General features: G+C 44.6%; 1 protein-coding gene across 2 annotated transcripts; it reads right to left on the bottom strand.

Annotated features, from left to right (window-relative positions):
• Positions 1-749: 749 nt before the first annotated feature.
• LOC131573445 (CD9 antigen-like) lies at positions 750-19,939 on the bottom strand. 2 transcript variants are annotated; one of them, XM_058827419.1, is made up of 8 exons: positions 19,782-19,939; positions 9,662-9,761; positions 7,180-7,277; positions 5,963-6,037; positions 4,905-4,997; positions 4,252-4,341; positions 1,858-1,941; positions 750-1,109 (listed from the first exon to the last, which is right to left on the bottom strand). In XM_058827419.1, exons 1-8 carry the CDS (start codon positions 19,845-19,847, stop codon positions 1,044-1,046), a joined length of 672 nt encoding a protein of 223 aa, XP_058683402.1. In that variant the 5' UTR covers positions 19,848-19,939; the 3' UTR covers positions 750-1,043. The 2 variants fall into 2 exon arrangements, with proteins under 2 accessions (XP_058683402.1, XP_058683403.1); XM_058827420.1 differs by lacking the exon at positions 1,858-1,941.
• Positions 19,940-22,236: the final 2,297 nt, after the last annotated feature.

The following is a 22,236-nucleotide window of genomic DNA, read 5'->3' as shown; positions in this document are numbered from 1 at the left end:
GAAACAAAAAAAAACACTTAAAAGCCATTTAGAGTAGAAACACTGGACAACTTGGTAATTCTTTAGGCAAAGGAATCCACACTGGTATCTCTGCTTTCTCCCATACCCATATTTAAACTGAAACAGGACAGCCTCAACCCTGCAATTGCAGAGCTGGATGCTTAACTGCTCATGCAACTTACGTTTATTCCGTTTGGAAACCTGAGATTTGGCACATATGTTGTAAGCCCTTGAGACTGCACCTTGCTGGCTTTGGGGAATCAAAGCCCCAGGCCAGCCAGTGAAAAAATCCTGAGCATACACTAGGGAATGTGCCCTGCCAAGGGCCCAAGGCCATGCCAGGCACCAGGGGACAGTTGTGGCAGCAGCTGTCAGATGTGTCAGGCTGATGTCAGGAAGCCCAGCTGGCCCTAAGGCAGAGCCCAGCCTGGCTGCATGGAGCTACTACTGCCTACACAGCACCTGTGTGGCAGCCAGCCTTTGCCACCCTCCAAGGAGGTGACAGTAAAAGTGTCACAGCAGTGACATTTTAGGAATGTACTTAAGACCTGCTTTTGTTCACACACACCAAGGAAAGAAGAATGACCACACCTTCCTGACACACTCTGCCAGCATCTCCCATTCTGTTCCAACATGGGGCATTAGCAAAGGAGTAAATTCCTGCTTTATCCCAAAAACACTTAACATTGAAGCATAGCAAAGAGCTGAAGTTGCATAACAAGAGTGGGATTAATCAACATAACAACATCTCCCCTACCCCACAAACAATACATCTTACTCTTTATTAAATATCAAATTGTCTCCAACATAAATTACATCCAAATTATGTAAGTTTCAAGAAAGTCAGATATTTTATGTACAATGTTTGTCTTGAGTCAGATAAACCTTTGTATTTTTAACCTGTAACATAAAAAGCAAACCTACATCAGTACCAAATAAAGCATTAAAAAGGTAACAAATATATAACGTTTTAGAAATGCTCTCAGAACGCGAAAGTTAATGGTGAGGATTTTTATAGTGCAGGAATCTTGGGTTTGCAGCTCTTAGACCATCTCTCTTTCTCTGCGAATGGCACAGCACAGAACCATACTGAATATCATGCCAACAACCTGGAAAGAAAGCAAACAGATTAGAAATCAGGAAAGCAAGGCATGTGCTTTTATAAGCATGAGGACAAGCTTATCTTCCCAGGCCAGAGGTCACATTTATTCTGTATTTTTACACTTTATTCTGCCATCCCCACCCCACAATCCCCAAAGTTCATTCCCAGGAATCCCATTCATCTCCTTCTGTGATCTGTTTTCAAGTACGGTGTCAAACTGGAAGGGACCAACAAGGATCTTCAAGTCCAGCTTTTGGCCCTGCACAGCACCAGCAGCTATAAACCACTGCTGTATCTCCTGAGAAATCTTTGATTATTCTAGAATGTGCCTTTCTCCAGAGAAGTCAAATGTAGAAGCACAAGTTTTTTTAGAAGCCCTGTTATTTCAGCCCTCTAAGCAAAGCCTGTAATTGTTATAAAGGAAAGAGAAGAAGAATCCCCAAGAGATATTAGGATTAAGATGCGGGCCAGCAACATGACCAACACATCTTCACTCTACATATACACACATCACTGGTAAGATTTCACCACTGCTAAAAGTGCAAGGAGGCAGATCCGAATCCAAAGCAGAAGTGGGAGGCCCGAGATATCCCATCCTCTGCACTGCCTCAGGTAGTCCTGCAGCACACACCCTTAATCCTGCTGGGACTTGTCTTCAGTGGAATGGCCTTGTGGGCTGCTGGGCCAGGCACTTTTCTCCAAGACTTCTGCTCTGCATATCCTCTGAGCACCCTCTAAATAATCTTGAAACTCACCATCATTACAGCAATTCCAAGGCCAACTGCTCCAATGACATTGAATTTGGATTTGAAGACATAGTCAATGGCATCAGGGCAGGACTGAAACAGAACAGATGGTTCATTAGTGTTTTACACACACAAGGTTCATTTGAAGATTCATCTTTAAAAAGCTGCTTTGATCTAGCCTTTACTGTCACATCCTTAAAGAGAGCCAGGGATGGTCCTACACAGGAGTTAGAGAAGTTTAAATCTATTCTTCATGTATCTCAACCTGTTAACAGCACCTTGACTACAGCAGGATTCTCCTCTTAGTCTGAACATGCAGTTTTATCAGGCTTGCCTTGTTACAATGGCTGTCAGCACTTCAGATGATGCATAGCTCATCCCTTATCAAAAGGGATTTAAAGCCACTCTTGATATTCCCAATTGGTACTGTAATTTTGCAGACACCTCATGAACCAAACTGTGCATGGGAATGGCAGGATATCCGAGGTTAGGATTCACACCAGGGGCAGATTCAAAGAAGGGCCAGTTTAATGTTCCCAGGACAATGAATTACCCTTGCAACTGGGGGAAAAAAAAGTAAGTATAATCCTTTCCCCAGAACAGAGACATGTTGGCCAATAAAAAGAACAAGGCACTTTTACAGAGGTATAAATCTTTAAGAGACTGGTAGCTGGTCAAACTCTCATCCTGTTGGAACCCTGGACACAGAGAATTTCATGCTTTCTGTGCTGACAGGCACAGACCCACAAAAGAACACTGTGTTTGACCTGAGGCCATAGAAAAGGCTTCCAAAATTAATAGATAATATAGATAGAACTGAAATTGTGAGTATGCAGTTTAAGCATAAGTGTATCACTTGGTGGAAAATTTAAACCTTAAGGTTTTCGGATATAGTAGTACGTATGCAACAAGATGGAGGTTTTAGGGCATTAACCTGCCTTGTTCTTTCACCTTCTTCATGAATTTTAGTAATATTGTGTGATTGGATGGAGAAGTACGCAGTGCAGAACACGGGTGTTTGGTCATTGGGTTAAAAGTAAAAAATAAATTAGTTGGCATTTGATAATTGGATAGTTTATGCTTAAAAGACCTTGTGGACAGAGCCCAAGGTCGCCATTTGTAGCTTGTTAGGTTAGTATGTAGAAGTGCTTACTATCTGTAAAAATGTAATACAGATAAGGTAAAATAAACATCCTAAGTCTGAAGGCAAAGACCATCTCTCTGCTCGTCAGTCCCAATCCTGGGGAAAAGAACTGAACCCAGAGATTTTTACATTTGGTGCCTCATGTAAGTGACTTTTACATCCCAGCTTCTGTAATGCTTGTTCCAGCAGCAAACATCAGTGAGCTGCTGAAAGATACTTTTTTCTGTTGTTCCTTATCCAGTCTAGAAGACAGACTGAATCTAGGATTAAAGGGATATGCTGGCAAGAACAAGTCAGTTCAGTCAGAATACCAACACAGCACTGCTTCTTAGAGGCACACTCCATTCCATCCCTTTGATCTTGCAGTCTCTGTCCCCTGTTTTTCTACAACTGGGAATAGGCATCACAAGATGAAGTCAACAGATGAAGCTAAAACACACAGCAGAATAAAAACAAACAAAACCTGCATGCAGTCTCAGCTACTCCCACACACTCTAGCTAAAACTGCATGGACAAGACTAAAGACACAGACTGAGGGGTCTCATGTGAGCAGATATGTGAAACTGTCAATTAAAGTGAAAAACCCCAAGTCATTAATTGAATTCCTGTATGGTAAGAACCATAGAAGGACTCATATAAACTGTCTTGGAGCATAAAGCAAGAGCACAGGATGGTTGTAAGGAAAAGGGGAAGAGGGGTGGTTAAAAACTACACAAGCTATTTTCTCCTGTTATTTGTAGCATACAGGCACATCTGCAGAGTTATTCCAATAGGGAAATCTGATTCAGAGAATTGCCTTCACTATCACAAACTCACCTGAACAGACTATCTGTCTATCAGTGCCTTACTACTCCCCTCACCCAGTCCTTGCTGAAGCTTCAGACTTGGTCCCACTCCAAGCTCCACTTCTCCCTAACCAGGAGGGAGGTGACAGCTCCCAGCAAGCACCAGGAAGATGCAGTGAGGAGAACACAGCTCTCAAGGAACTGTGAGGGTTTTTTTCCTAGGCAAAGTTCTGATGTTCCATCCCACCAGTGAGTCTGTGACACACAGACAGCACATTTCCTGAGCAAGGTCAGACTTCCTGCTTGTTCTTTCCATGGTAACAGCAGGTTTGCTTTCCACAACCAGCCTGATCACAGACACAGACTGCCACGCCAGTGTGACATGGGGATTTCCCACAGACTGGGAGGGTTTCCTGAAGTGTTTCTTGCTCTACCCACTGGGCAGAGCTGAGGGTGACTTAAGTCAAACTTTACCTTCATAGAGAATGACTCAGACAGTGTCTTTGCAGGACAGGTATCCATGTACTGCTGTTCCACAGCTCCAGTAAGGCCACAGCAGTTTAGCTACAACAGAAAACACAAAAAGAGACCCAGGTTAAATAATCCTTATTTTTGTTCAGTAACCTGACAAAAAAAAAAAAAACAAAACCACCCTAATAAACAACAAAAAATTTACATTAGTTTTTATTAAAGACTAAATCTTGTCAACATGACTGCTATAAACCTAATTTTAACAAGCTTTTATTAAATTAAAGGACAAGGTTCTGAAAGGAAGAGCTAGCTCTCTAAGTACACAATCATTTTGGTGACAGCCTATGCTCCTTACAGACACAAAGCTGAACCCCTCACAGATATGCAGGTGTGCATACTAGGGTGCCAGTAGCTCAGCAGCACAGATCCAGAGTTTCCTAGCCTGCTGCTGAATTCTAGAAAAACAAGAACTCGTCCTAGACACTTCAGATAGACAAAAAAGTCATGCTGAATTCATTTATACTGCACAAAAACATCTCTGCAATCTTTGGTTTCTTCTAAGTAGCAAGAGACTTGTACAGAGGACCGGGTGGCATGGAGAACAGTGTAAGGAGCAGCTGCATTACTGTCCAGGTTAAGCAGAACCATATACTTACAGTGAACTGAAGTGCTTTCAGGGTGTCTCTGGCACTTGTCTGAGTTCTTCTTCTGTAGGTGTCCATGTAGAACTCCTTTAACTCATCAATGATCTAAGGAAAAGCAGAGTTGTTTATTAATGGTGTATTAGTATCATACCTTGTATTAATTACAAAAAACTTGCTTCCAGCAAGTCAGTCATCAAAAATCCTGCAGCCTACAATACCCCATTCTTCTGCCATATACAAATAGAGGATGGACAGAAGGCTCACCTGTTTCAGGTCAGAAATAACTGTACACTCACTTTAATAGTCACACCTAAACAGGTAAGACTGTTTCCCCTTCCAAATCTCTGAACTTCTAAGAAGAGTGAGAGAACCATGTCTTTGCCCACTGGCTGCCCAAAAATATTTCCTATTCTACTGTAGCCCAGAAGTTTCTATATTTCCCCACTGTATAATAAAATATGAGCAGAAAAGCAACCCTGGTCACCAAGCATCTGCTTTTGAAACAAGACAATCTTGACTGCTTGGGAAGGACAGTCCACAGCAGTCATGCTTCAAGTGGAGGAACACTCAGCTGTCAGCTGACCCAGCTCCTCTCTGGAAGTAAAGCTTCCCAGCCTGCCTGCTTCACCTCACAGCTCAGCCAGGTACTGTCTGGAAGGCACCTCTACCCTGCAATAGCCTCCTGGATTCTCACTTCCCTGCTACAGTATCATTTTTAAATACTGGTTAGATTTTTGTGTTGTTTTGCTTGATTCAGCCTTTTTCTTCTCCAAATTCCCTGGGTAACAAGGATTTGAGTTGTACTGGTCAAGTACTGTCTGCTTGCAGCTGCTCAGGTACTGCCCTGCTGACTGTGGGCACACCCATAGAATCATGGAGTGTTTGGGGTCAGAAGGGCACTTTCAGGATCACCTAAGTCCTGCCCCAGGCAAGGACACCTTCCACTAGGCCAGGCTGTTCAGAGCCCCATCCAATCTGGCCTTGGACACTTCCAGGGATGGGGCAGCCACAGCTTCTCTGGCAAACCTGTTCCAGCATCCCACCATTCCCAACTGTTAAGAGCAACCTACCTTTTCTTTATTTGAAAATCCCCAGATCCCAGCAGCAATTTCAAGGGCAAAAATCACAAAAAGGAAGAAGAAGAACTACAAAAGAAAAGACCACGTTATTCATGAAGGCCAGAGCACCACAAACCAGCATCTCACATGTACACTGCAAGTTTGTCCATGCTTGTGGGAGCTGTCACTCAACCAGCTTGCTGCTGGAGGTCTGAGACATTGGTAACACCAGGAAAAAGGACACTGGGTCAGCACTTCTTTCCAGGAGCGTCAGAAAGTCTGGCAGTGCTCCCCAAGCACCAGTCCTGCTTTTTGATCAGTGTTAATTAAAGCCAATCATCTGTTAACTTCGACTTTGAAGTTGTCCAAGTAATTCAGACACATCACAACAGCTGGCACCAATTCTTTACTCTGGTTTGTCACTCCTGTTGCTTTAGGAGTCATTACTTAATTCTTAGCTTGCCACCAACTCCCAGAGAGCTAATGGCCACTTTGTTGTATATCCCATAAAACACAGATAAAAGTGTTCTGTCTCACAGACTACCAGATCCAAAACACCACTACCATTTAGAAGCACTTTAAAGAGATACTCAAAATTATAAAGGGCTACAGGCATAATTTTGCAAGAAATGCTTGAATTTAGGTAAGGTAAACTGTTCTTTCAGTGGCTATAGTAGTTGTCTTATTAACTAAGTCTTCTGGTTATTTGGATGAGTAGTTCTGCAAGTGTGTACAAACCCAGTAAGCTCTACTGGCCCCTCCAGTCTGAAAACAATGAGGTTGCTCTCCAGTAATTGGCTTGCTGAGCAGTTGTCAACTAGAAGAGCTCATCCTGTGATTATGAACAGTAGAGCCTTGTTTCATGCATCAAACACCACAGTTCTGGTCTCAGAAATTAAAGCTTGCACAACCTTCAGAGTCCAGGCTGAACTGCCTAGCAATGACAGCACTGCTCTTATAAATATTTTAGTTCTGTGTTTACAATACTCCCAGTCTTGACACTTGTATCTCAGACATATCCAGCCTCTTGATGTCATCCTCTGTTCAAATGAGGAGGAGCATTTGAAATAAAAACTATATTTAACATTTTAGTATTATGTAGGTGACCATGAGTTTAAACACTGATTGTTCTGGGGTCTGCAATCTGTTGCCCTTGAATTACACAGTAATATTTTCTCTCCTTTCTCATCATGCTGCTCAAAAATTTAAGCATTACCCTGAACACTTACCAGGCCAAGCATACACTGAGATTCCTGTGATGCACCACAGCATCCCAAGAAACCAACCAGCATCATAAGGGCACCAGCTCCAATAAGGATGTAAACACCTAGGGAGGAGGAAAACAAAGGTGTGCAGGTCACTGAGACCTCAGCAGCAAGATATGAAATTAGTTGCTCCACAAATAGCATTGGTAGCTTTTGCCAAGGCTTAAGTTTCTTTACTAAGGTGTTTCAAGTAAAAAAAAATAAGGGGGGGCTGTTGTTCTTAATTTTCAAAGCAAGCACATTTTGAAAAATTGATAAATAAAACCTTCAGTGTAACACAATGTATACCCCTACTGCGGTTTCACAAGTTTTAGAAAATGGGCAAGATAAAGCCATCTAAGACAAGCTGTAAGACACTTTTCAGAACAGGCTCAGAGCCAAGAGTTATCAACTTCTCCACAGGTGAAGATAGAGACAAGTGGAATAGTGATTTATCAACAGCTGCAAAGTCTTGAAGCAGATACTTCTTCCAACTAGAAACAGTGTCAGAGCTTGTAAACTATTCTGCCCAGAAATTAGGTAGTGAGTATGTTGAAGCAGGAAGAGCAAATATTTGAGGTAAAAGGCTCTATTCATGTCAAATCCTCTGCCTCCTAAACTTGGGAACAACCAGCCTAATCATCATAGCTGTGAGCTGGAGACAGCAGCAAGATGTGCTGAGCAAGAAAGCTCCCAAAGTATGGCAAAGACTGTTACAGGGGTGGTGAAACATCAAAGAATCAGCACAAAGCACATGGAGCAAGCAGGACATCTCTACCAACAGTGAAACAAATAGAGTTCAGCAATCCAATCAATACTAATTAAAGTAAACCAGATGTAAGCATTTGCAAATTATATATTCTAGATGCAACTCAATAAGATTAGCTGCCAAAATAAACATCTATTTGATACAGCATTTGTAAGGGATTAAGCCTGACATTTTTTATCTTATTTGTACGGGATTAAAACCTGACATTTTAACCTCAGCTAAAAAACTTCTTCCATTTTGAAAAAGTAGAATAAAATGAGTCTATCAGTACCTCTTAGTTTGAGTTGTACAGAAAGCCTTTGAGGTAACTTGCTTTGTAATTTACTGCAGTCAGTAACTACTTCCAGAAAATTATGTTAAAGCAGAAATTCCTATTGAGCTTTTTTAAAAATCAGTTTAACCTACAGAGATTTCAAGCAGGTTTCACTGGCTGCATCCAGTCAGTAGCTTAAAAATCACACCATAAAAAATTTATGTTTTAGGAGGTGGAAGAGTTGTTTTAGACTACCCAAAATAAGACTTGTTAAATATTCAGCTCAACAGTAAAGATTAGATCTCTGTTCTTTTCCTGAGGTCCACTTAAAAGCATCTGGGAATCTTCCCGGCAGCTCTGAGAACCACCCAGTTTGCTGATGCCATCATATAAAGGGCAAACCACAAATTTTCTCACAGATAACCTGTCTGCATGCCTGCAGCTTTTTCATGAAGTCCCACAAGCACTTCAAATATTCCCAACTACAGCCTCCACACCATTCCTAACAGTATTCCCTGTAGGCACAGGTCCCCTTGGACTAAGAGGCTCCAACACAAGTTGCACTTCCTTACAAGTGACCCTTCAGACACCATTCTGGGAGTTGTCACAGGTGAGTAGGCGAGGACAGGAGCCAGTTTTTTGGCAAGAGAAAGATGAAGCCATCCTTTAAAGACTGCCTGACTCCAAACTCCTGCCATGGGCATGGACACCTTCCACTATCCCAGGATGCTCAGAGCCTCATCCAACCTGACCTGGAACACTGCCAAGGATGGGGCAGCCACAGCTTCTCTGGGCAGCCTGTGCCAGGGCCTCACCACCCTCACAGGGAACAATTTCTTCCCAATATCCAATCTAAACGTACTCTCAGTCAGTGTGAAGCCATTGCCCCTTGTCCTGTCACTCCAAGCCCCTGTCAAGAGTCTCTCCATCTTTTCTGTGGGCTCCCTTCAGATACTGCAAGGCCACAATGAGGTCACCCCAAATCCTGCTGGTCCCCAGGCTGACCAATCCCAATTCCCCCAGCATTTCCTGATAGCAGAGGAGAAGGGGCAACAGCTGTGTTTTGGGTAGCTCAAGTTGGTCACTCTGGAGAAAAATTATTAATTACTCAATTAGCTTAATGTGAAACTTTGCTGATGCATATGGTCATGAGCATCAGGAAGAAACATCCTCTGTGTCTTCCAGGAGCCTCTGGGAATACAAAATGTTTACTGACACTGTGGGAAAAAGGATGAAGAGCCAAAAAAACACTCAAAAAACAGCACTGCTGTCTGCAGAAGTGCTCACAAGCAAAGCTGCCCCCAGCACCAGCCAGGGAAAGTTACTCTTGGGCTCTTTAGGGCTGTTTTGCCTTTTTACCCTTTAAGGAAGGCCAAGGTTTCTCAGCAGCCTGGAAATCAGGGCACAGAAGTGTGACCCATCTCCTAAGTGATCCCCCAACTCACCTGTGTAAAACTTTGTGTCAGATTCCAGTTCAAAGACGCTTTTGGTCTGTGAATCAAAGTGAAGCCATAGTCCAATTGCAAGCACTGCTGTCCCTGCAAGCTATAATAACAAGGAAGATTCATTAAATGATACCAACTAATCCACCCAGCCTTGCATTAGTAACAAAATCAGAAGCAAACAGGATACAGCTGTTATTTAAAAAGGTGGTGACAAAGGAAAAGCATAAAAAGATGGGGATACCAACACACAAACCAAGTTCCAGACATGAGGCACCTTGTTGACAGATGCATTTATATAATATAAACTCCAATGCCACAGGAGAACAAAGCCATTCTTGTTCCTTCCTGAAACTATCCAAGGTTTAGCCAGGTGTCAGTATTTCCACTCATCCTTCCACACATTGTGTTATTCTGGGTGGCTGCAGACATTGCATGGCTTAGTGACCTTGAAGCTGCACACTTAAGATCAAGTGTATTGCAAGGAAAAGTGCATTTTAAGGCCAGCTGGAAGTTTTAGTGCACTGAACAGACTGGTGAGAGTTCAGTTTACCATGGAAGGGAGTTCAGGAAGAGTGCTCTTCTTGCAAAAGAAGATAAAACCAACCCATTAAGTGACCACACTGACAGGAATAAGAAATTACCAGCTGCCAAAGTCACAATATTGCTCATCTGGAGCCATACAATTGGATTTTAGGTAATTTTTAGTTTTATTTCATCATCTCTGCCTGTGTGCCTCCAGGTTCCTCTTAACATTGGTGCCAGTGTTTCCAGCAAGTTACTTTGTGTATAAATTAGCCTCTGGATGAAACACCTGGCAAAAGCAATAGGAATTGTTGCAAGAAGGAGGGAATTGCACTCTGGTAAGGCCAATAAAAACAGAAATAGCATTGAACAGACCAAATCCCCCTTTAAAAAGAAAAAAATAAAAGGGCTTTTCTTGCATGTAAGAAAAATGAAGAAACCAGGAGAAAGTAGAAAGCTGGAGTGTGTGTCTCAGCTCTTCCTTTGAAGACCATTTAGCTATTAAAAATAGCTCTACAAAAGTGATATGAGGACAGAAATCCCAAACATTGCAGCAGACATTAAAAATTTAAACTTAAGAATGAGCGATAAGTTTATAAAGTCTGGTGCTTTGGTCATGCAAAGGACACATGAAAAGTAAAAATAAAATTCCAAAAAGCCTGATCTCTGATAAGGCCACTGTAGAAGGAAACAACATTCCTGATTTGCCTCTAAGAAACTGGGAAGTGTTTAAGAATGGCAATTTTCAGTGGTAATATGGGTAGCATTCCCCTGGAAAGCACCCAAGGATACACCCCTTCCACACCAGCCCACCTGAAAGGTGGGAGCCTGAGAGCCCCTTCTCCCTGCCGTGGAGGAGCTCCTGCTCACAGACAGCCCCAGCTTTCCTAAACCAGCTTTTCTTGTAAAGCAGGAACCCAAGGGCCAGGCCTGCCTCCAGAAGGAGCTGCAGGGTTGTAGGCGGGGAAAACAGATCAAGTGACACAGCCCCAGGAGCAAAACCCATCTGTAGCTTTCCAGACCTAAGCAAAATGCCTTTGTTGGCATTTCTGGTGCTTACTCCTAAGGCACACCTGCACACACCTCCTGCTTGCCTTGCTAGGGCTACCCTGACAAGGTGATTAAGTTATGCTGGAGCACCTTGGTACAGCACAGAATGTCACAACAGCATCATCAGTTCAACTTCTTGTGCCACAGCTGCACCCTGGGGGGAGGGAGAGGTGCAAAGGGGAGCTGACAGAGAGAAGCACTGCTGCTCTACCTGCTCTCCTGGCTGCAGCATCACTTAAAGCCTTTGCTACCTCAAGGATCTCATCCCAGTGCCTCAGTTCAAACATCAGAAAGGCTTAGTGATGGAAAAAACTCTGCTTTGAGACCGCTGTTAAGTCACCCACTATTTAATAACACTCTGCTTGAGACACTCTTTCCTGGGTCATCCAATAATCTTCAGCTTTTAGAGCTGATCCAGATCCCCATCAGTAGAAGAAGCCTACAGCCTCTGCTGGTTTTGCCAAGAATTCACAAATTGTGAAGCCACAGGTCTGAACACCTAGTTCTTCTCATCTACCAACCTTATTTACAGCTTGACAAGCTCCAGTGTTCAAGTAGAGAGCTCTGCAAATGGAGCAGGGCACAGAAAAGGACTGTAAAACTAAAGAAACTCTTAAGCCATACTGTCACCACACAGATAATCTTAAAATTCCAAGCAAAGGAGAAGGCTCAGTTAATGCCCTCCAGAAACAAACTGGTCGGTTCACATTAGGCAGAGATGATGTACCTAATATAGCTCCTCTCAAAACACAAATTTAACCATTCCCCACCACCATGCAGAGCTACATGGCATGTTTTCTCCTCAGAAAAGCAGTCACTCTGTGGGAAAGGTTAAGATGCCAGGAAGACAAGAGACTTACAGGATCACAGAACAGTGATAATGCCTCATGCCAGTGAACTGCTGCACAGCACTAAAAAAAGTGGCAGAATTAAACAAAGTGATAATTCTCTGCATGGTGGATTAGAAATAAAATGCAGCTCCTTCATACAAGAATAAGAGACTTTTTGTCTCAGTTTCTTAAGGAAAGCAGACTTATGTTCTCAGTTTGTGCTCTTCCTACCCACAGTGACCACTGAACTAAAAAAAGGCAGTTTTAAAGCAGAAGGCAAGAAACTTGAAGCTTCAAGTTTCCATCAAAACAAGGGAGAAATGAGGACACAGCAACACCAGCCTCTGAGGAAGAGAAAAGCACAGCTCCACGGGCACTTGGCAGCACCCTGGCCAGTGTGGCACACTAGAGGCTGAAGCACTGTCACCTCCCTGCTCACCCATGCTATGCCAGCAGGATGGGCAGCCATACTCGGATGGTTTGGGAGCTGTGTTTTTCCTTCCTGGCAAAGGGGTGTGAGGCCCCCAACCTCGGCTGCGGAAGCAGATCCCCAGATAACCTAATTGTTGGGTTTTTATTTGGTAATCCAAGGGGATTCCCCATCTAACAGACCTATTTTGTCACAGGAGTTCAGCAATACTGTGTGTTTCTAAGTAGCTCTATCCTGTGTTGAAAAAGAAATTTAGCAGGGAAAGAACAACACTACTCCTGAACATAATCCATTTTGTCTGGTTTCACACACAAAAAAAGAATGGGTTTGTGTGCTTATCAGACAGGTAAGTAGTATGTTTCTATAGTGACAAGTACAGCAAAAAGAGCTCAGAAGACAGGGTTGGGGTGTTTTTTTTCTCTATCTGATCAAAACGTGAAGTTAAAGGGATACTGCTCACTTGCTGTTTTGGAAAAGTTTGTGGCAGTGATTTTCCAGTAACAGCATGTCCTGGCACTACTACACTACTGACTTCCCTGCTCCAGCTAACCAGGCTTCCTTGTTTTCCCTAACCACTACTCCCAGCACATTCCTGCTCTGCTTGGCAGTTTTAGAGCTGCAATACAGATAAAACTACCTGGCCACTCCTCTCCTAGCCCTGTGGAGGCTTCTCAGGCTATTTTTCTTTTTTTTGTTACATGCAAACACCCCCAGTTTGCCCCTAAAGTTCACTCCTGCATGCAGTTTTCTGCCTGCTGCAACAGGAAAAACAGGTTTTTTTGGCCTATCTTCCTTTCTTACATAGGCCTGCACCTTTCCTAGTGAAGCCTCCTGTGCAGAGCTTCCCTCCTCTCACCCATCCCATCTCCAAAGTCACCCCTTCCCACGGCTCTGTTGTGTCTCCCCGGCTTTGCCTCTGGGTACATCTAAGGGTATATCCCAGACTTCCATGTGAGCAGAGATAACTGAGAAAAGACCTGAACCAGTCAGGATACACTTGAGATGAGAAAAGCTGTGTATCCTGGAGGCAGCAGCCACACAGAACACTGCCTTCCTCCCCTCACCATCCCGGGCTAACTTGAGCAGGAGCTTGGAGTGTGCCTCAGCACTGAACCTTACCAAGCAATTCCCACGGCATTTCTGACCCACTCTGACACCCGAGGTTTCACAGATTCAGTCTCCCAGCAGAAGGCTTACACAGGAAACCGTTAGATTTAATGACAATGCCATAAACATATGTCAAAATCTTGAGGTTTAAACAAAAACCAAAACCCAAACCATCAATTCTCTTAACACATCCCATAGCAGCACAATGTGTGACACTATTTTGGAAAGCTTATTTTGGATTTAACTACTATTTTGCAAAGACCATTTTGTTCAGTCCCTTTTGACCTTGTCACCTTGATAAGGGACAAGCACCCCACTTACCATCTTTACTTCATAAACACTCGAACTTTTATCTAAAATTCTGACTGCATAAGAATTTACTTCTTACTGTTAGAGACTGAACTAAAAGCCAGGACCAGATCTAGAACGTTGCAAAGCACATGCAAAAAATTGAGAACACTGTAAGTAGTAATGAGCTGTTTCTGTCCTGTTACTGACTGGTACGCCATAAATAAAACCCCATGAACAGTAAGTACAGGTGAGGCTCAACATCACTCTAAACCCTCAATTACAGAACTAGTGTAATCCACAACATCACAGGTTTTCAGAGTTTTGAAAAAACTCCTGTAACACTTGTGCCATGCAGGCTTGCAGTTATACAAGAAATTGCAGCTATTTTCAAACTAGCTTGGAAAAAAGTGGATTGGAAAGGGAGTATTTTCTTTTTGCTTAGCTAGTTTTGAGAACGTTGTGGCCTATGTTAATGTCACAGCACTCTCTGCAATAAAATGGTGCTCCAGTACAGTAGGAGCAGCATTACAAAATTCCTGAATCACTGCCAAGACTAGTGCCCATTTCATACAAGTTCCTATTCAGAATACAGTCTACTGTATTTGCAATTAGAATTGCAAATAGGAGCTAGGACTGCTGGAACTCTAAGTAGCTTCACATCAGGTTTCTTACGGCAGCAAACTCCATTCCTGACTTCACAGAATTTACTGGAGTCAAAATACATTGAACTGAGCCCAAGCAGTGTTAGTCACACACTAGCCAGCAGCTGCATCAGTTCATTACAGAAAGCAAAAGCAATTTCTGGGTTTTTCATATGTGCCTGCATATATACATACTAACAGACACATGCATATTTCCCTGCCCATTCTGCAAGTCCTCTGCTTCACCAGAGGAGGAAAGACCTTCTGAATTGCTGTTCTTGGTGCAGAAAAGCAGCTGAGATTATGGCTCAGAACAACATCACAGGTATCTGCAAGCTACAGAAGGAAAAGAGCTCTCCAGGCCTAATTCTGCTCATCTTTAGCGGGCACTACCACACACAAATTCATAAATTTATTCATAAAACACACAGCACTCTGGAGAGTGGGAAGTCAGGACAAGAGAGCTGCCCAATAGTGTAAAGGAGCAAGAAGATGACTGCTCAAAGCTTCAACATGAACTCTGTCTCTGTGCTATAGCACTTGCTTGTCTAAAATACATTAAACCATAAACATCCACAGCAGATGTCTTTGTATTCCACAAAATTCACAAAGGGAAAACACATCATTGAAAATTAACAATGCAAGGCCTTGCTTTTGTTCAGCAGCAGGAAGCCAGTGGGAGAACATGCAGGAACTTGCCTGGCGCAATCCAAACTGCTCAAGAGCCTGCAGTTTTCCTAGAAAAAGACTTCATCACCAGGACCAACAAGTCTGAGCAAACCCTGGGAGTTAAGGGGGCACAGCTAAAGGCAGTCACTCATTACACAACTCAAGGTAATTCAGCATTGCTCACACTAAGGTTGGCCCAAGCCAGCTCTGATAAGACCACTCCAGTGCTCAGGTTTAAGACACAAAATGTGTTGTTTTCATTGATTTTTACTAAACTCAAGCCAGCCTGGTGGGATAATAAATAATTTTTAGTTCTGTATTAGGCTTGACACCTCCTCTCCACACTCCAAATCAGCCCCCAAACTTCTATTCTTGGAAAGCAGAATGTCAGGGATGCCAGGGCCAGCACTGGCCATGCCAAGACAGCAGAACTGTTTGCAAACCCAGGTGGGAGAACGCCAGCCCTGGCAAGGGCAGCACAGCAGCAGCAAGGAGTGTGATGCCTGCTGCAACATTCCATCTTAAGAGGAAACACAGCCATCCCTAATTCCTACAGCTCAGAGAGGGGATTCAACTCCTAAACTTACTGATCCATTCTTAACCTGACCTGGTGCAAACATTCAAAGATGTCCCCTTCCTTCCATTTAGACAACAAGCACATTTTAAGCCAAACTCTGAAGTCCCAAAAGTTTCAGAATGCTAGTGCCCAGCCTTCCCAACTGGAGAAAGGGCACCAGATCAGTCAAGCACAAGATCCTCAGGAAGGTTTAAGAGAACAGGACAGACAGTAGCATTTCCCAGGACCAACCTCCTGGTCTACATGTCATGCACTTAAAGACTGTGCCAAGACACAGACAGCACCCTGAGAGAAGAAAAATTAACAAAAGGCTGCTGAATTCCATGTTAACAGGTTGGACTAGATCTTAAGGGCCTTTTCCAACCTAGCTATGTATCCCTTGACCAACCTATTCATCAGCATCAGGTGAGGAGAAAGCACCACTGCTGTCCCCACAACAACACTTTTCTTCCAAAAACGTCCTCTTTCCTGGCTTCATATCCCACAGTGCTTGCTCATTGCCTCTTTCAATACAGTCAGGCCCCACCTACTGCCTGGACAATCACAATCCTAAGGATCTCAAGCACATTTCCATGCTGAAGAATCCCAACTTACTTACAGTTGCTGATGGCAGAAATCCTCCTCTTTCTTTCCCAAACATTACCAAGTTCCACTATGATCCTCTCAAGGCAGGCAGATGACCAGAATAGCCTGCAGCACTGTGGGGCACCAGCATGCCATGGATTTAGGGAACTTTACACGCCATCTTCTCCATGTCCTTCATTTCTGAAGCTGGTTTTGCTTTGTTGACACTGAGCATCTACCTGGTGTTTGTAAAGGATCATAGATCTTTTTCTCCCAAGGCTTCAGTGCTCCATGGTAACAACTGCCCCTGAACCATTTAGTTCGCATCTCCAGGCAGCTTCCTGCTGGTGCCTCCCATGGGAATGACTCAATGCCTGCCTGTGGCCCTCAGCTGCTGTGTCAGCACACAGCCACCACCTCCATCACCCTGGACAATGGGTGCCAGCCAGCTCCCCAGCAGTACCTCCTATGCTTCTCCAGATGACGTGAGGCTATGATGATCACCACAGCGTTTGTGCCAGCACCACTGCTTCTCTCTACAACAGGAGAGCTGCACCTCCCCACAGCCCTGCCTCCACTCCAACAGCCATCTCATCCTTGCCAGGATCTTACTCCAGCACTGTCTGGTTTTCACAAGAGCCTGAGGATTCCCAGAGACATTGAACAAGTGAATCAACAATAACCAGTCCTTGCCCTCTCCAACATTCAGGCTTTTAAAGGCTCCAAGGCAGCAGCTTCATGAAGTCTGACTTCCCCTTGCAGTAGCTAGTCCCATCTCCACATGTACACAAGCTTTTAAGCATCTTCTCTTTGGCTGTTTCCAGATACTCCATATGTGCTACTCTCTGGGTATCTCAGACTACCATAAAGCAAAAACCCAGCCTCCCAATTCGCTGCATTCCAGCCCTCCAGCATCAAAAGGGATAGTGAGCAGGGGGAGTTACCTAATCACAACTCTGAGTTCTGAAGTGTTGTGTGACTTTGGAGAATTGTTAATCAAACATTTACTACTGCTCCTGTTTTACCTCCTTTGCATCAAGAGGTCAGTTCAAACCTGTGCAGGATTCAGAGTAAAAGACAGATTATGGCACAGAACTTTGTTAAAATCTTCCCCATTAAAATAAAGTCCTGCCAAACATTGCTCCCAAAACTTTTATACCTGGAGCTATTACTGCCTGGAAGGACTCCCTGAGAAACTCCCTTTTTTTCAGGTGTCTGAAGAGGGTTATGCTTTTTGCAAATTATGCCTAAAGCTTTCCTTTGGCTAATGTTATTGTGCATTTTATTTGGCTCACCAGCATTTATGAACCTTTGTCTCCTTCCTTTGGATACAGCTTCAACTTTGAGAGTTTCCCTTTCTATTTCGGTAACTTCCTTTACCAAGCTGTTGGAGCCCTTCTGCTTCCTTAGACCTTGTTCAAGACTCTGATGGAAGCAAATTCATCCCACCTAACATGGCATCCACAGCCATCTGCAGACTTGCCGCAGACCACTTAAATTCCTCACCTATCTTTAGAGGAGGCAATGTACTTCAAAAAAAGGAGGTACAGAAGTGCACTTGGGCACAACAGGCTTTGTCAACGTATTTCCATTACTTCACAGACTTTTTACATCTTCAAAGCTAAAACACTAAAGAAACACTAAATCCTTTTTTGTTATTTAGAGTGGTTCTTGCCTTTTAATGCTGGCAGCCCCAGAACACCTTTCTTTTCATGCTGTTCAGTGCAGAACAACCCAAGATACAGCTGCTTTATTTCTCCACAGAGGACACAAGGTTGGCTAACACCATACCCCCTAAACTCCCCTCCAATTATTTTCAGCAGGACACAATGACATGTGGTGATCCTCAGCAGGCAAGGCCCACTGCAGCTGGTCAAACACACTTATCTCTCACTGACCCAAGCTGCCTGCATTTCACTGCCTCATGGGGCCTTCAGACACTTAACTGAGATCTCCAAGATGCATTTAGCTCCCTTTAATTCATTTTTCTTCCTCTTCTCTTTCCCACATCCTATTTGCATACTGCCAGACTCAGGAAGGCAACTTGTAAAGCCATGATGTCTTAGCTCCTCTGGGCAGCAGCACCACTCTTCTTCCATCCACCCTGTCACCAGTACAGTTCTGTATCCACAAGGACCCAAAAGTATGAGTAAAGCCTCAGTGCTTATTACCATGACACTCCCATGCAATAGGTTAATCCCAACCTAAACAAAACCCCTCTCCCTGTTTTCAGCCTTGGGCCCCAGACAACAAGGTGGTGATGCTTCAGGCTAAGAGCCTCTTTGCAACAGCAAGAATTTTTGTCCCATAAAATACTCCGCAGAAAGTCTGCAACTTGGAAACAAACAAAACAGGCACAAGGCAAACCACGAATACTTCAGTCTCTTTTAACACGAGGTTTAAAAAAACCTCACTGACCGTAGGTTTCAGGCAGCGCTTTATTAGGTTTTTCCTTCTGATCAGCTCTAACCCTGCAAATGCCACAGCCCTGCTCACTCTCCCGGCGAGTCCCGGGTGGCAACATGTGCCACTTCACTAGGTGAAGTTCTACACAACTTTCCTCACCTGCGGCCCAGCTCTGTTTTCTCAGCTCTGCCGTAACCCACTGCGACATGGAGACATCCCGAGCACTTTACCCATTAACACTGCAACTTCCACCCGTCCCACGGGCAGTGCTGCGACCGACTCCAGACGCGGCTTCTTCCCGCAGCTCCAACTTCATTCCTCCCCCTCATAGCCTTCTCTACAGTGGCAAACAGCCCAGAGAAAACCCAACTTTGCACCTATCCATCAGGCACACAAGCAGCTCCCACGGTACTTTTCTATACAGGAGCCAGCGCTAAATCCAGATGCCCACGCCCCGAGCGCTTGAGAACAGCCCCAACCCTCTCGACTGAGCGGTGTTTCCTCACGCTGCCTGGCCAACAAGGCGTAGTGGGGCGAGGAACCACACCGGAGACACGAATTCAACGCGTGCTGGTCTGCTCCAAGAGATTAAACTCGAAGGGAAGCCACAGCTCCCACCAAACACGAGGGGTTCACACACCCGACAACAACAGGCTACAACTTGCGAGGAACCGGCTCACCCCGGGCACAGCCCCGGGAAAGCCACCAGGGAGCCCGACCTGCACACGGAGTTTTAGGGCGAGGATTGTACGTAGCGCTGGGGGATGTCGAGCGCGGGGGGGGAGGCTAGCCACAAACCCAGCACCCCCTCCCCGCCTGGCGGCACACTCGACCCGCCTTACGATAAAACCCGAAAAATGTGAAAAATAAAGCGGTGAGCACCCGGGCACCCATCCCGCTCCTTCTAGGGGAAGGGTGGGCAGCAAATGAGGCAAACAACAAAAACCACGCACCAGAAAAAAAAAACCAAAACGCGGCTCCCCGCGCTTTTCCCTCCCCGCCCGTCCCGCGGGGCTCAGCCCGGGCACCTCACCCAGAAGATGAAGTTGAAGCCGAAGAGCAGGTACTTGATACACTTGGTGCCTCCTTTAACAGGCATAGTGGCGACTGTAGGCACAGTGACGAGGCTCCCACACTCCGACGCCGCTCCTTAAATGCGGCCCGGCCCGGCCCGGGCGTCTCGGGGACTCCCCCGCCCGCCCCCGGGGCCGCCCCCGGCCGCGCCCCGCACCTGCGGCCGCCCCGCTCCGCCCCAAGGCCCGGCGGGCTCCCGGCGCTCCGGCAACGCCGCATGGGGCAGTGCACGGCCAGCCCGGGGGCTCGGAATGCTCCGGCATGGAGGGGAAGCACGGGGAACGTCAGAGACCCGCTGCCGGCCCTGCACGGCGCAGCCTCAGCAATCCCACCCTGTGCCTGGAGCGTTGTCCAAATGCTCCTGGGGCTCTGGCAGGGTTGTGGTTGTGGCCACTTCCCTGGGGAGCCTGTTCAGTGCCCCACCACCCTCTGGGTGGAAAACTTCGTCCTAATATGTAATCGACCCCCCCAGCCCAACCCGACCTGCTCTTGCATAGATCACGGAATCCTTAGGATTGGAAGGGGCCTGCCTCTGGAGATCATCCATTCCAACCCCACTGCCGAGGCAGGTCACTAAGAGCAGGTGACACAGGAATGTCTCCAGATGGGTTTGGAATGTTTCCAGGTGGATTTGGAATGTCTCCAGAGAGGGAGAATCTGCACACCCTCCCTGGACAGCCTGTTCCAGTGCTCTGCCATCCTTAGCATAAAGAAATTCTTCCTTGTGTTGTGGTGAAACTTTTTATTTTAGTTTATGTCCATTGCTCCATGTCCTGTCGCTGGGCACCACAGAAGACAGTCTGGCACCATCCTCTTTACACCTGCTTTGAGATATTTATGTGGATTTACGAGATCCCCTTTCTGACTTCTCTAATCAGGCCCAGCTCCCACAGAGATGCTCCAGACCCTTCATCACCTTTGTGGCTTCTGCTGGATGTTTAGTTTAAAATAAATGCATCAGTCTAGCTTGAATAGGTGTTTTCCCATACAAGATAAACTTACAGCATAGTTTAACTCCTTTAATCTTTCAAACATGTTGGTATGAAGTTACAAACATCCACTTTAGGAAAATAAGGTGGGATAAGTTTGAGCCCGCCAGCTGATCCATGGTAACTAGTTGTGCACGTGCCCTTAGGTCACCCCAGTTCTGAGAAAAAACATGTTAAATTTCAGCTAAGAATTTCCCTTTCATTGTAATGGGGTGTTCAGCACTCAGCTTCTGAGCCTTTTAGCTCAGGCATGAAAACTGAGGGCTTGTACCTTAATTTCATACTGTGGGATTAGAAATTCATCAGGTATTGAGAGTCAAAAAAACACCCAAGTAGAACAGTAAAAACAGAAAAGCCATAGTGAAATGCAAATAAAAACATGTTTGAATTATTGTTGCCAAGATACATTATAAGATACTGTACATTCCAGAGGCAATATGGACAGGGAGACACTGGCTTGGGCAGCTGCTTCCCAAAGCAGGTTACAAAACAGAAATACATTTCCTATAAAATAAAGGGAAGCAGTGGGATAGAGTCTGGCCACAACAATATAGATCAAGCAGGGATGGAATTAATAAATACAGGTGACTAAACTCTCATGGTAACTGGAAACTGAGCTAGGGGAGGTCCTGTGTTTCAGTCTTGAGCTCAGACTGGTTTTCTGTGTGGCTTTTGGGTTGATTTTCTTTTGCCACTTCACCATTAAGAATGTATGCTGTTATGTGGCATCAGTAATATGGCTTTCCTTAATTTTCTAAAATTAAGGATCACAAAAGAACTTTGGATAACTCCCCTCCTACCTTTGTATTATTAAGATTTTCATGCTCATACTGTGTTAAAGCAACTCTCATTAAAATTCATGGGCAGTAACCTTTTGATCAGAGTCAAGAAATGGACCTGTCAGGTAAAAACCTCCTGTGAGTTTGTAAAAAATTAAACTCTTCCCATTCACCCGGGAAATTAAGTTATGAGGAAGTGAAATGTGTTTGTGCATCTTTAATATTCTCAAGAATATGCAGTGAAAATAATGCTGTGGCTTTTTTTTTTTTTTTTTTTTCATTCTATATGAAGGATCTGGAGAGAACATTTATGTTTCACTCTTCCAGGGTGTGACAGTCTGGTAGATGCAACTCTCTGACCACACCTGAAGTTCTCTGACTAGTGGAATGAGATAGTAATCAACCAAATTTCTGCATAATAGAAATAATTTATGGAAATCTATGACCCTTGTAGAAGTACTTCAAACTGATTTATTATTTTGAAGCTTTGTATTGGCATGGGATAATAGGCATTTTGCATGAAATATTTATTATCTGCACTTGAAATGGTGCTGGGTGGTTAAAGTGTTATTTTGTCCTACTGGCACAGAGAAAAGCTAATTCAGGATATTGCTGAGAAGGAGAATTCAGAGTTTACCAGAAGCCT

This window comes from Poecile atricapillus, chromosome Z, assembly GCF_030490865.1.
Source record: "Poecile atricapillus isolate bPoeAtr1 chromosome Z, bPoeAtr1.hap1, whole genome shotgun sequence".
NCBI lineage: Eukaryota > Metazoa > Chordata > Aves > Passeriformes > Paridae > Poecile > Poecile atricapillus.
The sequence above is the reverse complement of the archived record's forward strand: the minus strand, read 5'-3'. Positions and strand labels throughout refer to the sequence as shown.